Source organism: Coregonus clupeaformis, unplaced genomic scaffold (genome assembly GCF_020615455.1).
Source record: "Coregonus clupeaformis isolate EN_2021a unplaced genomic scaffold, ASM2061545v1 scaf0740, whole genome shotgun sequence".
Lineage (NCBI taxonomy): Eukaryota > Metazoa > Chordata > Actinopteri > Salmoniformes > Salmonidae > Coregonus > Coregonus clupeaformis.
Genome location: NW_025534195.1, coordinates 152,772 through 169,701, shown reverse-complemented (window position 1 = coordinate 169,701; position 16,930 = coordinate 152,772). Strand labels below are relative to the sequence as shown.

The following is a 16,930-nucleotide window of genomic DNA, read 5'->3' as shown; positions in this document are numbered from 1 at the left end:
GCTGGGACTTACCTCCATTCAGCCACAAGAACATTAGTGAGGTCGGGCAGGTAGCGTTCTCCTGGCATCCGCCAAACCCAGATTCATCCGTCGGACTGCCAGATGGTGAAGCATGTGATTCATCACTCCAGAGAACGCGTTTCTACTGCTCCAGAGTCCAATGGTGGTGAGCTTTACACCACTCCAGCCGACGCTTGGCATTGCGCACGGTGATCTTAGGCTTTCCTCGGTTGCAACACTCACTACCAAGTTCCAAACTGCCACTGGAAGCAACATCAGCACAAGTGTTCGTCGGGAGCTTCATGAAATAGGTTTCCATGGCCGAGCAGAGACTTGAGATAGTGACTGTTTTAGAGGTTCCATTCCCCATCGGTAGAACGGCTATCTACTAGGGTGAATATCTCAGGTATTTCCTTGATTTCTGGCATCCTCTCTGTGCACCTTCTCAGGTCGCATTGGAGGAGAAGATCACCTCAGATCTGATTTTCTCCTCCAATGAGTTTTGGGGAGTCGAGGAGGGAGGATGCAAGGGAAGACTTTAGGGTGACAGTAACTGAAAGGTCGATGGTTCGAATCCCCCGGCCGACTAGCTGATAAATCTGTCTTTGTAGTCCTTGAGCAAGGAACTTAACTCTTATTGCTCCTGTAAGTCGCCCTGGATAAGAGCGTCTGCTAAATGACTAAAATGTAAAAATGTTATCAGAACAAGTAATCACAGTTTCATACTCCTTTATCTTGATGACTAGTACACAAATTAACTCAATGAATACAACTAAATTAAAGAGGTTTGAAGGTTATTGTTTAATTTACATTTGGAAATATCCACATTATAAAATTAACATCTAGCTAATAGTTTATATCCAATCAATCAAAGTTTATAATCAAAACCAAATACACCTTTCATTTGGTTAAATCTGATTTTAGATATGACCATGTCTGGAGATGAAAAAATCTAATCAAATGTAGGCCATATTTGTGAGTATGATTTAATACATACAATTAGATTTCATGACAAAAACACATTCTCAGTCAAAACCATGTCAGAAAACATCCTCTCTTTTCTCTCATGTGATTTCAGGTCCTCTGAAAATGTCTCTCCACAATGAGTAGAGTGACATGAAGAGTATGTATTCTCTCCTGCACTTTCAGGACCCTTAATTGGGTAAAACTCTTTCCACAATGGGAGCAGAGGTGAGGCTACCCTCATTTGTGTGTCACCGCATGTGTTTTCAGGTACCCTAACCGGGTAAAACTCTTTCCACATTGAGAGCAGTGGAAAGGCTTCTCTCCCGTGTGCATTCTCTCATGACTTTTCAGGTTCACTAACTGGATAAAACTCTTTCCACACTGAAAGCATTGGAACGGCTTCTCTCCTGTGTGTGTTCTCTCATGCTCTTTCAGGCTCCTTAATTGGGTAAAACTCTTTCCACACTGAGAGCATTGGAAAAGCTTCTCTCCTGTGTGTATTCTCTCATGTGTTCTCAGGTTCCCTAACCGGGTAAAACTCTTTCCACACTGAGAGCATTTGAAAGGCTTCTCTCCTGTGTGTATTCTCTCATGCGTTTTCAGGCTCCGCAACTGGGTAAAATCCTTTCCACACTGCGAGCATTGGAAAGGCTTTTCTCCTGTGTGTGTTCTCTCATGCTCTTTCAGTTGCCCTGACCAGCTGAAACTCTTTTCACAATGGGAACAGTGGTAAGGCTTTTCCCCTGTGTGTATTCTCTCATGTGATGTCAGGTCCCCTGATCGGGAAAATGTATTTCCACACTGAGAGCATTGGAATGGTTTTTCCCCTGTGTGTATTCTCTTATGAACTTTCAGTTGTGTTGACTCGATAAATCTCTTTCCACACTGGGAGCATTGGTAAGGCGTATCTCCTGTGTGTCGTCTCTCATGCATTTTTAGGTTGCCTAAATGGGTAAAACTCTTTCCACACTGAGAGCATTGGAAAGGCTTCTCCCCTGTGTGTGTCATCTCATGCGTTCTCTGGTTCCCTAACCGGGTAAAACTCTTTCCACACTGAGAGCAGTTGTAAGACTTCTTCACTGCATGTGTTCTCTTATGGTTTTTAAGGCTCCCTAAATGGGTAAAACTCTTTCCACACTGGGAACAGTGGTGTCGTCTCGCTGGTTCAGATGTCTCTGGTTCCTCTGAGTCTGGTCTCTCTTCTGCCAAAGACAAACAGAGTGGTTAAACAGGGAGACCTGAATGAAATCTCCACATACATTTCCATTTGAGTCATTTAGCAGACCCTCTTATCCAGAGAGACTTACAGTCAAGTGCTCTTTGCATGTGATGCATTTGCTCTATTGTTTACATTTGCATTGCCCATGTATTTTAGTGTGTGGCTTTAAGGGAATAGTATGGTCACTATCCAGACCAACTTGCAGTTAGTGCATCCATCTTAAGGCAGCTAGGTGAGACAACCACAACAGTGATAGTAAATACATTTTCCCTCAATGAAGTAGCACATGATTTGGTCACAGTAATTTTTGGGATAATTTTTTTAATAATTCATAATGGCCTGTGTCCCATAATAGAACCAGGCTAATAATGACTAGTTATCTTTTAAATTAGCATGCCATTGCGTTCTTCCATTTATTTGGATAGATGTACTGTAGCAGCAAAAAAAAGAATGCAGGGAGAAGGACAGATTTTTTATTCTTCAGGTTTTTGCTCTCAAAAATCACACTTTTTAGAAAAGAAAAACAACTAAATTGGATGTTCTAAGTCCACAACCATGCTTAAACCACAGTTTTTTGTGTAGTTACCCTTTAAATTCAAGTGCCACCAGCCAGACAGTTGTGTTTCTCTAGCAGTGTTTCTGTAGTGCAGTTGTGATGGAATTTTTTAAAAACAATCACGATTCTGCCAGGTAGTCATAGCCTTTCCGTCTCCCCGAAGACATTAGCGTCGCTAACGGCGACACAAAGTGGTAGACATATAGGCCCTATGCGTAACGCACACACAGGGCTCAACATTCAGGTACACAGGGCTCAACATTCAGGTACACAGGGCTCAACATTCAGGTACACAGGGCTCAACATTCAGGTACACAGGGCTCAACATTCAGGTACACAGGGCTCAACATTCAGGGACACAGGGCTCAACATTCAGGTACACAGGGCTCAACATTCAGGTACACAGGGCTCAACATTCAGGGACACAGGGCTCAACATTCAGGTACACAGGGCTCAACATTCAGGGACACAGGGCTCAACATTCAGGTACACAGGGCTCAACATTCAGGTACACAGGGCTCAACATTCAGGTACACAGGGCTCAACATTCAGGGACACAGGGCTCAACATTCAGGTACACAGGGCTCAACATTCAGGTACACAGGGCTCAACATTCAGGTACACAGGGCTCAACATTCAGGTACACAGGGCTCAACATTCAGGTACACAGGGCTCAACATTCAGGTACACAGGGCTCAACATTCAGGGACACAGGGCTCAACATTCAGGTATATTTGCCAGTGGCAGACTGGGCCAGCACCAACTGTAATTTACTGGCCTGAATAAAAAATGTAAAACTGTCCAGGGTCAAGATCTGACAAGAAAGCAAATGATGCGTGCATAATTTCAATAGCAGATGATTCTATCTTTCATTTGCAGGCTGAGCAAGTAGCCTATACAGGGTCCTCTGTAGCTCAGCTGGTAGAGCACGGCGCACAGCGCTTGTAACGCCAAGGTAGTGGGTTCGAACCCCGGGACCACCCATACACAAAAAAATGTATGCACGCATGACTGTAAGTCGCTTTGGATAAAAGCGTCTGCTAAATGGCATATTATTATTATTATTATACAGACATTGGCAAGTCAAATTCAAGGATTTTCAAGGACTTTTTCATTCACTTAATTGTAATTTTCAAGGACCTACATTTTATGTTTAATTGTTGTAATAGCCTATAGGAAAAAACTCCCTCCAAAACATATGCAAAAACAGCCAGTCACGTGGCGGACACCAGCGGCCCCCTACCGGACGAGCTAAACACCCTTTTCTCCACAACGACTCTGAGCCCCTGAGGACAACGAGGGCTACGTGCTTACGGTCTCCACGGAGGACGTATGGAAGTCATTCAAGCATGTTGACCCTCGCAAGGCTGCTGGCCCAGACCGTATCCCTGGCCGCGCCTTCAGAGCATATGCATTTTCAATCTCAGAGCATATGCATTTTCAATCTCTCTCTAGCTCAAGCTGTTATCCCCACCTGCTTCAAGATGTCCACTATCAATCCCTGTGCCCAAGAAAGGGAAAGTAACTGAACGGAATGACGAAGCGACCATTAGCACTCACTTCCGTCATCATTGAAGTGCTTCGAGAGACTAGTCAAAGACCACATCACCTCCTCCCTATCCGACCCTCTCCTTTTCACCTACCGCCCTGAAAAGATCCACGGACGCACACTGCCCTCACCCACCTGGACAAAAGGAATGGATCTGGGCTCATCACTAAGCTCATGACCCTGGGACTGAACTCCTCCCTATGCAACTAGGTCCTGGACTTCCTGACGGGCCCCAGGTGGTGAAGGAGATAGGAAACATGACCTCCTCCACACTGATCCTCAACACGCCCCCCCACACAATGGTGCGTCCTCAGTCCCCTCCTGTACTCCCTGTATTACCCACGACTGCGTGGCCTCACACAGTTCCAACTCCATCATCAAGTTCGCTGACGACACGACAGTAGTAGGCCTGGTTACCAACAACGACGAGATGACCTACAGAGAGGAGGCGGGCACTCTGACGGCGTAGGCCTGGTTACCAACAACGACGAGACGACCTACAGAGAGGAGGTAGGCACTCTGACGGTGTGGTACCTCTACGTTTAGACATGACCATAGTATTCTCTCTTAAAGCCACACTCCGTAAGATACGAAGCATCATGTAGACAACAGAGCAAATGCATCACATGCAAAATATCACTCTGTAGTGCTCAAGGAATGACACACGCAGATAAACACACACCAAATCTACAAAAGTCGGAGTTCGAAAATGATAATTTAATTACAGAACAGATAGATTGACACTGACGTAGTCTATATTCAAACTGACATACTGTACATTCAAACTGATGCTCTATATTCAGACCGACTTACTCCATGCTCAATTCATGTTTTAAAATAATAAAACATACATCTTAGGATTTGACCTTTTTAAATAAATTTCTAGGTGCAAACCAACAATTGGCCACTAGGTGTCACTATAGAAAATAAAGGAATATTCCACATGCAAAATAAACATTCAATACCATTTTTAGTTTTTTTGTAAGATTTTTTTTTCCCTTCAATACAAAACATAAACATACAAACTACATCACCCTGCTCACCCCCCCATCTCCAGCGCCGCATCCCTCTCCGCCACATGGCCTCAAACGGCACCATTTTGTTTCTCTCCGTGGCCCACACACTTTTAAACATCTAGATAACAAAGCATTTGACCTTTCCATTGTGTTAACGATAGAGGATTGGTTGATTTCCAGTTAAGTATATACGTTTAAGTACACATTTTTTTTTTTCAAGATGATTGACGAGAAAAGTACAAAGAGAAATGTTTTGGGGCAGAAATGCCTTCTGGAACATGTGAACTTTAATGTGCCTTAATAATAAACTGTATGCTATCTGTAAATACGAATACAATTGTTAAATGACGAGCCTAGTTGGTTTAGCCAAGGAAAAAGACAGGAACCTTCCCACTAGCCATGATTGGCTGAGATAATGGATGGGCTGGACATGCCGAGAGATGAGTTCAGATTGTCTGGCGTGAGCTGCTCCTTGCTTGCGTGGCTTTTTTTGAAAGATATAAAGTTAGCCATGGAGAACTACAAAAGTGTTGCTACTGCACTCAACAACATTGCAGCCCTGAATTGTAGCAGGCGCTATCGACAAAGATCAGTGGGAAAAGTTGTGATGGACTACTTTCTGAAAACGGTCAGTGTGAACTGGAGTGACTTGACACAACGAGGGCCAAACAAGTAGCTACAAACAAAACGGCGTTAAAGGGTTCCAGGCTGCCTTAAAGGGTTCCAGGCTGCCTTAAAGGGTTCCAGGCTGCCGTGTATTTTCTGTTGGTGTAATCAAGCATGATACAGGAGAATATGATATCACTATGTCATGGATTCTTCAACCCAGTAAATTGTTGAGTGCATTTTTATGGAGAGAAAAAAACTTAGTCAATCCTTGAATAGCTTTTCTTACTTTGAGAGAAAAAAATGAGTAGTCTTTTGCAGTTGAGAATAGGAGTCCTGTAGATGACTTGTAGAGATACAAAATGTCCACCTTTGAGGCTCTTTGAATTAGCCTTTTTTTTATTGCTACGTCTGTCAATCTTATCAAATGTATGATTTAGGTCGCTTGTCTGGATTTGATCTAATATAGCTTGAATTCTATCTACAAAATACCAAATGTGCCCCTGGTTGCATATACAATTAAATTAATGTGTTTTTTTCACCATGTAAGGTACAAATCAACATTAGAAAAATGTAATTATTGGTCCGTGGCTGGGATATACGGGAAAAGGGTGTATTCTTGTTTATCAGGATGCCTGCACCTCTGCTGTTACTACAGTAGGTGGCAGCATAGGCCTCTCCAAACCAGCTCCTCATTTACATTTTTTTTAAACTCTTGTAGGAAAACCACATCTGCTGACAATCTCTTTAAGTGTTCAAGAACCATATGCCCCCCCCCCCATCATGAAGCCTGTGCACATTCCATGTAATAAGTTTGATTCTATACAAGACCAACAACATCTAAGTTAACCTTGTCTGTTCCGTGTATCATTGAAGAACCAGAACAAACATTTTAGCAGACTTGTCATATGAGGGCGATGGACATTCCATGTAATGGGAGAGTAATAGGAAGAATACATAGTTATTGTATACCTTACATATATCGAGCATGTGGGCTGAGCAGACATTTAACAGAGAACACACAACAACAACAAAAACGAAAGGCTTTAGTACTTTTGAGGCGCTGTGCCTGTTTAGGCCTTTTAAAACTCCAACTCCTCTCCTAATGTACCAAAAGACTGGATTATGACGTTGAATCCATTACAGAAAGACGGCCACTTAAGGTGTGGATTATTTCATGCTCTTTCAGTTGCTGAGCAGAGGGAGAGGCCTCCCTAGTGTCTTTGCTCATGCACTTTCAATATAGCATACATTCTTAAAACTCATTTCAAGATAAAAAAATAAAAAAAGTGGAAAGGCTTCTCTACAGAGTGTGTTAGCTCATGTTTTTTTTCAGGTATGTTGACATGGTAAAGAGCTTTACACACTGGGAGCAATGGTAAGGCTCCTCCCCGGTGTGTGTGTTCTCTCATGTATTTTCAGGCTCGCTAACCACATAAAACTCCTTTCACACTGGGAGCATTGGTAAGGCTTCTCTCCAGAGTGTATTCTCTCGTGTAGTTTCAGGCTCGATAACCAGCTAAAACGCTTTCCACACTGGGAGCAGTGGAAAGGCTTCTCTCCTGTGTGTATTCGTTCATGCGATTTCAGGCTCCGTAAGTGGCTAAAACATTTTTCACACTGGGAGCATTGGTAAGGCTTCTCGCTGTGCATTCTCTTATGGTCTTGAAGGTGCCCTAACCACCAAAAACTCATTCCACAGTGGCAGTAGTGGTGTTGTATTGCTGGTTTGGACGTCTCTGGGTCTGGTTCCCCTGAAGGACTCTTCCCGCTGTCAGAGGAAGAGTCTGGTCTCTCTCCTGCCAAAGACAAGAGTATTGGTATAAATACTTGCTACAAAAAATGCTAAATATATGGGGCATTGAACAGTCAGCCCTGTGCAGACTGTCACAAGGAAACAGAATGAATATAAATATTTTCTGGTACTGTCCATCGGTCCAGGAATGGTTGTTATGTCATAATATGTCAGGGTTCAGATGGACCTGCAAACTGTACTGTTAGGGGATCTGAAAAACCACAGTCGGTCAATGGGAAATATCATTATACTCTTGGGTAAAGTATATATCTGACTCTGGGGAAGTAGACAAAGGACTTCATTGCCAAAATCCAGAAGTAGCCCTTTAACATGGACACAGATGTCATCATTCCCTGCAGCTCAAACCGGTGTGTTTAGAACACTTCATTAGAACGTCTAGTTACGATATCTATGCATAGTCACTTTAACTCTACCTACATGTACATATTACCTCAATTACCTTGACTAACCTGTGCCCCCGCACATTGACTCTGTACCGGTCCTCCCTCTATATAGCCTCACTACTGTTATTACACATTGACTATGAAACATTTTGGTACCGATTGGGACACATATCGACCAGAACCTACTGGACAAAATACATTGGTAAGGCCGAGGACATGAAAATACCCGTCTCCCCTCCCTTCCCATCTACAAAATAAATCTAAAGTATAAAATGTTTCCATCATCTGCCATGTAGTTGCCTTCCTCGCCGTAATCCAAACCCTTGCGACCCCATCAAAGTCGGGAAAGCTGTTTGCCCATCATGCCTTCACTCAACCGAGTTTGGCCCCATCCCTGGTGCCAGCTGGGAAGCCTACCAAATAGAACAACACCATCGAGTTTATATAATACAAGCACAGCTAACTGTGTTCTGAGGTCAAGTGTTAAAAATATTTCAAAGAAAATTCCACCACGTTATAATATAACCAGTTAAACTACGACTCCCAGACTGCATTACAACTCCCAGCATGCAGTGCCCAACTGGATAACGTTAGCAAGTCCAGCTGAAGTCTAAATATACATGCCATTCCACGTTTATTTTGGGTTATAATCAAAGTTATAATGCTCATATAATGCAGAATATATGTTCATACCATTGTCACCAATCAACTGCATTACACTCAAAATAATTTGAATTCAGATGCTAATATGGTCAGCGACGCTAGCTAGCTAAATTGGATAGCTAACCAAACCCATTATGATGGTTAGGGAGTGAACCTTATTTCTAATCAGGGTTACATGGACAAAATCGGACCTCTCTGAAATGAAAATGGATGGCTAAGCTAAATATATTTTACCTAAAACCCACCCTGATTGCTTGAAGAAAAAAAAAGTGACCCTCCCCTGTACCCAAAATAATAATTAAAACAAAGTGGATAGCAGAGAACACGTCTACAATTTACCCTCACTTCTTGGACAGACCAGAGCTTTAGATGTGCAGTTTTAGAAACTGTTTTTCGTTCTGAAAGCGTTGCTACGGCAACGCAGGACCTTTAATAGCGCGCAGGGCTACGGGCCAGAAGGTTGCGGGTTCGCAGACCACCGTGGACAAGAGTAGGGTTGGAAAGATCTCCTTTATAGTAAAAGCACTGCACATCGTCATATTTGCAGGTCAACGTTTCATGCAATTCTACGTCATTTTACATATTAGCATAATATTTTCTAATACCACACAAATGAACCGAAATGACAGGCTAAGAATAGACAGAGAGATAGGCCAGTGTGTTCATCTCATCATATTTCTCCAATGCCAAATCACTGTGTCTTGTTTGCAACGAAACGGTTCCTGTTTGCAAATAATTAAATCTGAGATGTCATTAGGAATCTGAACACTTTCCACCCCAGACAGAGTAGGCCTTCCGACGCAGAACAATGTCAGCTTTAACTGCTGGCGCCTCTTCATCCGTGGCTTAACCCAACGAGAGAAGGTCACAAGTGTTTCCCTAAAAGCTGTCTGGGTTTCAACATCTTCTATTGTACAGAAAGTGAATAGACTAATCAATTGATAGTGACAGAATTAGATGACTTCCCAAGCAAACACATCCTTCTTTCCCCGAGAAGTCTCACTCTTTCAACCGGACGTCCCGCTCAACATCCACTCGGGGGCTTCGCTAGCGGTCAAAGCTGAGGGGTACACATTCCTCTCTCCCTGAGACCAAGTTCAGGTGCTCTGTACGTCATCCTCAGAGTTATAGCTGCCTCTCCATTTTCATTTGATATCTCCTAACATGCTTGCCACACAGTGGCAGTGCAGCAATGCAACTCTTTTCAGATCATCAAATCAACCTGGGAATATCTTAGAAATCAAACATATTTAAGACACACACAAACATATTCTAAGATATTCCCAGGTTTATAGCCCTACCACAACTAAATAAGTAATGGTTTGGCTATATAAAATAGATTTATTCAACTTGTTTTAAACGTAGATTTTCCAAAGGTTGTATGTGTGGAAGCCTGGAGATGCTAAACTTGTGTGTCTGGACCTTTCTAGAACATTCCATATACATATATACAAAATATATATTTGGATGTAAAAAAGCAAAATTCTCCTTTAGTGTGAAATCGCAAAAAACTTGGGCAACACACACCATACACTATATCTCTGGGCCACCAATTACACCGTTTAAATAAACGTTGAACACCGTTCTCTCGTACTGAGCGCACCCCTGAACAACATATTACAGTTTAGAACGTCAGTAAAATGCCTCGAATATTAGTTAAACAACTGCAGAGTTTGTGCCCCTGTTTTTAAGACAGTACTCACTGATGTTAAGATGTTCTGTCTCCTCCTCCACTCGCAAAATGTCTTCCTCTTTTATTGAAAAATCCTCTTCTTCTTCTTTCACTGCAAAAGGTTCTTTCTCTTCTTTCATTATACAATCCTCTTCTTTCACTATAACAGCCTCCTCTTCCTCCTTCATTCTGAAAGCTTCTACCTCCTCCTCTTCCACTGTGACAGCCTCTATCCCCTCTTCTACTGTCACCCCAAAATGTTCTTTCTCTTCTTTTACTATAACACCCCCCTCTTTCTCCTTTTTCATTCTTAAAGATTCTTCCTCTCCTTTCACTGTAATATCCTCTTCTTCTTTTACGACAATGTTCAGCCCCAGAGCTTCTGTCTCCGTCCAGCAGACCTCTTTTTTAGCAGGGGGGAGTAGTTTAGAGAGCTCATGGTCGGAGATGATAGCTAGCTAGCTAGTTAGCATTTACAACTAGCCTAGTACTAGGCTCAGCATTAATCTTAACGAATTTGTAAATTTAACAAGCAAACTACGTTTAAGTTAACTAGGAGATACGTAAACAGAACTGTGTTAAAAACAGATGAATATACATAAAACTTGCGCTTCAATGTGTCGGTTTTATGTTGACTAGCAAGCTACCGAGGTTGCTGAATTAGTAGCTGAGTGGTTGTTGAAGAAGCGTCCAATCCCGTCCACTAGATTACACGTCACGCAAGAAGCATCATCTTAAAGACTTACATCGCCATCTGCTGACTGGAGTGGGTAAAGCAGTTATTCACTACATTGTTTATTCTGGAAAACAATGTTATAACAAATTATTTCTAAATGAGCAGATACGTTATCTTACCTCTTACAGCCAATTCTTTCCTCTAAACAAGATAATTACTTTATTATGGCCATTGGGGAAATGTTTATTTGCAGCTCTATGTACATACATATAATCAAACATACAAAGGACATCAAGACAACTGCAGACAATAAATATGAGAATAGAAAAAGTGGAATCATGGGTGATTCATAATGACTCAACTGTACACTATATACACTATACACATCAGTACATTGACAACCACATTGTCCAGTGTAGACAGGCCTGCTGGACCTACTAGTGATTGTCATTCAGCAGCCTTATTGTCCTGCTGGACCTACTAGTGATTGTCATTCAGCAGCCTTATTTTCCCGCTGGGATAAAGGATTGTTTGGTTCTGTTCCTGTTATGCCCTGGTGCCCGGCAACGTCGCCCCGAGGGGAGTAGCTCAAACTCCTTGTATAGAGGATGTCTGGGGTCCAACAGTACCTTGCAGGCTTTAGTGAGGGTTCTTTTGTCATAAATGACCTCCAGACTTGTCAGCTTGACGCTCCTTTGCCAGCACCTTCCCTGCGAGCTAACCATTTTTCTTAGCATGCCTCTGAGACACACTGGCATTTCCGTACCAGCAGATAACGCAGAATGTTAAAACACTTTCAATGAATGACTTGTAAAACAATTACAGTAAAACCCGATCAACACTAAAGGGAGCCTAGCTTCCTTAAACAGTAGAACCTCTGCTCTCCTTTCGTACAGATCAGCTCTGTGCATTTCCCCCCACTGCAGCTTGTGGTCATGTACAACACCCACTCTATGTCCACTCTATGTCTTGACCCTTAACAACAGTCAGTGGGGAAGGTGTTTTTTTTCCCTTAAGTCAACATGCATCTCTTTGCTATTTTTATTTTTTCCTTCAACACTAATTGAGAGTCGTTGCATCACTTCACAGTCCTCCAACATTTACATTTACATTTTAGTCATTTAGCAGACGCTCTTATCCAGAGCGACTTACAGTTAGTGAATACATCTTTTTTTTTTTTTATATACTGCCCCCCCGTGGGAAATCAAACCCACAACCCTGGCGTTGCAAACGCCATGCTCTATCAACTGAGCTACATCCCTGCCGGCCATTCCCTCCCCTACCCTGGACGACGCTGGGCCAATTGTGCGCCGCCCATGAGTCTCCCGGTCGCGGCCGGCTGCGACAGAGCCTGGATTCGAACCAGTGGCTTGTGCTCCAGCTCCTCATCCTGGAGGAGACTGACCAATGCGGTGTCTCCAGCTCCTCATCCTGGAGGAGACTGACCAATGCGGTGTCTCCAGCTCCTCATCCTGGAGGAGACTGACCAATGCGGTGTCGTTTGCAAACTTTATCAGGGGTCTACCAGGGTAGGAGCTTTTACAGTCATTGGTGTACAAGATGCACAGCAGAGGCAAAAGCACACAGCCTCAGGCGACTGAATACCTTTTGCATGGGCCCTCAGATCCTCAAGAAGATCTACAGCTGTACCATTGAGAGCATCTTCACCGGCTGCATCACCGCCTGGTACGGCAACTGCACCGCCCTCAACCCCAAGGCTCTACAGAGAGTAATGGCAAGGAATCTCCTCTTTGTGTGTTACCTCATGGTCTTTCAGGTGCCTAAACTGGGTAAAAACATTCCACACTGGGAGCATCGATACCATTCTCTCAGGTGTGGATTCTTTCATGTTCTTTCAGTTGCCTTAACCAGGTAAATGCCATTCCACATTGAGAACAATGGTAAGGCTTCTCCCCTGTGTGTGTTCTCTTGTGTGATTTCAGGTTCCAAAGATGGTAAAATCTCTTTCCACAGTCTGAGCAGTGGAAGAGCTTCTCACCTGTGTGTGTTCTCTCATGAGTTTTCAGGCTCCCTAACCGGGTAAAACTCTTTCCACACTGGGAGCATTGGAAAGGCCTCTCTCCAGTGTGTGTTCCTTCATGCCTTTTCAGGCTCGCTAAATGGGTAAAACTCTTTCCACATTGGAGGCATTGGAAAGGCTTATCTCCTGTGTGGGTTTTCTTATGTTCTTTCAGATGCCCTAAAACAGTAAAACTCTTTCCACACAGAGAGCATTGGAAAGGTCTCTCCCCCGTGTGCGTCCTCTCATGTCGTTTCAGGTTCCCAAACATGCTAAAACTCTTTTCACACTGGGAGCATTGGTATGGCTTCTCTCCAGTGTGCATTCTTCCATGTTTTTCCAGTTGCCCTATCCAGGTAAAACTCTTTTCACACTTGGAGCATTGGAAAGGCTTATCTCCTGAGTGTGTATTTTCATGCCTTTTCAAGTTCCCTAAACGAGGAAAAGTCTTTCCACACAGGGAGCAAATGTACGGCTTCTCTCCGGAGTGTGTACTTTCATGCTCTTTCAGGCTCCCTAGCTGGGTAAATCTCTTTCCACACTGGGAGCATTGGTAAGGCTTTTTCCCAGTGTGTACTCTTGTATGTTCTTTGAGGCTCCATAACTGGCTAAAACTCTTTTCACATTCAGAGCATTGGTAAGGCTTCTCCCTTGTATGTATTCTTTTGTGTACTTTCAGACTCCCAAACAAGGTAAAACTCTTTCCACACTGGGAGCAGCGGTGTCGTCTTGCTGATTTGGACGTCTCTGGGTCTGGTTCCACTGAAGAACTCTTCCCGCTGTCAGATTGAGAGTCTGGTCGCTCTCCTGCTAAAAGACAGGAGTGTGTAGTTAGTCTTCCTATGAGGTTTAATCCAGACTAGATCCCTCAAAAAAAGAGCAGAGCGTGACATCATAGAGTGGTTAGAGGTTCTACAGGTAACATCCACAACAATATGTCCACAGTTTCAGCCCCCCTCAGGTTCTCTGGCTATTCCAGAGTCTGGGGGCATAGTAACTAAAGGCTGCCTCTCTATGCCTCTTGGTCCTAGGCTTTGGGATAGAATCTTAAAATGAATTCTAAAACTCACAGGCAGCCAGTGAAGAGACCTTAAAACCGGTGTAGTGTGTGCTCTCCGTCTGGTCTTGGTCAGTACCCGTGCTGCAGCATTCTGTATGTTTTGCAGTTGACCAATGGCTTTCATGGCTACACCAGACAGGAGAGCATTACAGTAGTCAAGCCTGCTTGTAATAAAAGCATGGATGAGTCTCTCTGTATCAGCCTGAGAGAGAAACGGCCGCACCTTGGCAATGTTCCTCAGGTGGTAAAAAGCCATGTTGGTCACATCCCTAATGTCTGATTAGAAATTGAGTTCAAAATCTAAAATAACACCTAGGTTTTTTTTACCCGGTATTTTTTATAAGTACCTCGGTCTTGTCTTGATTTAGCTGGAGGTAGTTGTGAGCCATCCAAGTATTTAAATCACTAATAATGTCTAATAAGTTATCCATGGAGCTAAAATCCTCTGGTGACACAGAAATGTAAAGTTGTGTAAACAGTACCGGACCCAAAATCGAACCTTGTGGGACACCACGTGATATGTATTTTCTCTGAGTTATGCTCACCCTAGGGTAACAAAAAACTTGACAATTTAAATAGGTCCTAAACCACTTTAGAACTGGACCGGAGAGGTCAACCCACCTCTCCAGTCTGTCCAGAAGGACATCAAGGTCAACAGTGTCGAATGCAGCACTTAAATCCGAGAATACAAGGACAGAGAGCTGTTTGGAATCTGTGTGGGCTCCAAGATAATTTACCACTTTAACTAAGGCTGTCTCTGTGCTGGGCATGAAACCCAGATTGGAATTTTTCTAAAATACAGATGCCACTTAAAACATTTTTCTTTAGCTGTTTGAATACCAATTTCTCCAGAATTTTGCTTAAGAATGGAAGGTTGGATATTGGCAGAAAATTGCTAAGAGCTGAAGAATCTAAATTACTCTTTTTCAGAATGGGTTTCACCATAGCAGTTCTTAGTGCAGTGTGGAAAGTGCCTGTGAACAGGGAGTGATTGACAATATCTTGTAACTTCTTCAGATATGCAATTAAAAACTGTTTTGAAGAAGGTGGTGGGGATAGGATCGAGAAGGCAGGTAGAAGGCTTAAGTTGTGATATCACTTTCCTGAGCATGTCGGTGTCAACCAGGGAAAATAAATCCATAGTGTCTTTGCGTGGTAGACTAGGGCACATATCAAACTTCTCATCAGGTCTTGCTTGACTGATACCCAGCCTAATGTTTATGATCTTATCTCTGAAATATGAAGGCCATCAATGGTCGACAAGAGCACTCTCTAATTATTCTGATTTAATAGTGATCACGTTCGAAAAATTAGCCCGCATTTCTAATTGCCTTGTTATTTTTGCGAAGTTATATATGCGAAGTTGCTCTCTCAAGAATATCATAATGGACATCCAACTTTACATTTCTCCACTTCCGCTCTGCCTGTTCTGTTCCGCTCTGCCTGTTCTGTTCCGCTCTGCCTGTTCTGTTCCGCTCTGCTTCCTCACTCAGCAGGGTCCTGCAGTCAAAGCTCCTTTTGTCCTTTTCCAACTTTACTGGAGCTACTGGCATCAACGGTTGCCCTTCATTTGCTATTAAAGTTATCAACTAAATCATCACAAGAGGGAGGCAGAATAGGTGGTGTTTAAAGGTTTTGCTTTTATGTTTTGAGGACTTTTAGCACGTCTAGCATCGTAGCGGGTACGGCGCACAGATTGGCGTCACCTCGTCAGTCAGTATGTGTTACACCTGGTGCTGGTTGCCATCTCGTTAGTGGGAAGGTGTTTCACCTGTGTTGGCCCCGGTGCTATTTAGGAGTGGCTGGCCCAGTGCTCCGGTTGAGTTGGAGAGATGTTGGGAGAGCTACACTTCACGTCAGCTGAGGTGCGATTTCAAGCTAAACTTATATACAAATTTGAAAGAAGGCTGAGTTTTGGTTTCCCCTGTTTGTTTTGCTCCATATTCTTTTTACTTCCTGTCTTAAGTTGTTCTGGGTTTTCCTTTCATTTTGTCTTTTACGAGGCAAACCTAGTGGGAATCTATGGTGGGTGTCTTTTAGAAACCCTTACTAGTGTTTGCAATGTTGCTTGAAATAATTAGGTTAGGTTGAATCCTGTCTCTTTGAAAGAGTGCTGGTTACTCCCACAGCAAATCAAAGTTGTCACATAAAGAGACATAATATTAGATAAAGGGAACCAGGGTGAACAAATAACAATGTTCATACTTTATTTAGTAGACAAAGTTATGCAAAACCCAATGCCCTTGTGCGAAAAAAGTAATTGCCCCTTTACACTCAATAACTGGTTATGCCACCTTTAGCTGCAACGACTGCAACCAATCACTTCCTGTTGTTGTTGATCAGTTTCTCACGAAGAGTTGCAGAATTGCTTTAACTCAGCAACATTTGTGGGTTTTGAGCATGAACTGCTTGTTTCAGGACCTGCCACAACATCTCAATCGAGTATAGGTCTGGACTTTGATTAGGCCATTCCAAAACTTCAAATGTGTTGCTTTTTAGCCATTTGTAGACTTGATTGTGTGTTTTGTATCATTGTCTTGCTGCATGACCTAGCTGTCATTATCTTGGTAAATGTATGCTGAAATGTATTTCTCATATATGGTAGTACTTTTTTTTTTTTTGAGAAATGAGAAGAGTTTATAAAAAAAATCTGAATAGTCCAGGGCCCGGTTTCCCTAAAGCACCTTAAAGAAATGCTCTGATACTTTGGCGACTAGTAAGTCTTTTT

General features: G+C 42.9%; 1 protein-coding gene across 7 annotated transcripts in view; it reads right to left on the bottom strand.

The window, feature by feature from the left end:
• LOC121533052 (gastrula zinc finger protein XlCGF7.1-like) overlaps positions 1 to 16,930 on the bottom strand; it is a 75,285-nt gene that overhangs the window by 53,862 nt on the left and 4,493 nt on the right. Inside the window, exons 1-2 of one of the 7 annotated variants that reach the window (XM_045216568.1) lie at positions 10,478 to 11,106; positions 1,198 to 2,168 (exon numbers count right to left, since the gene is read on the bottom strand). The exons of 1 other annotated variant lie outside the window; for it this stretch is intronic. In XM_045216568.1, coding sequence (XP_045072503.1) covers positions 1,204 to 2,168; positions 10,478 to 10,754 — 1,242 coding nt within the window. In that variant the 5' untranslated portion in view covers positions 10,755 to 11,106 and the 3' untranslated portion in view covers positions 1,198 to 1,203. Of the gene's footprint in view, positions 1 to 1,197; positions 2,169 to 6,821; positions 7,712 to 10,477; positions 11,107 to 12,492; positions 13,953 to 16,930 lie in introns of those variants that run through there. 5 more of the 7 variants (XR_006659062.1, XM_041838818.2, XM_045216569.1 and 2 more) reach the window with 5 other exon arrangements.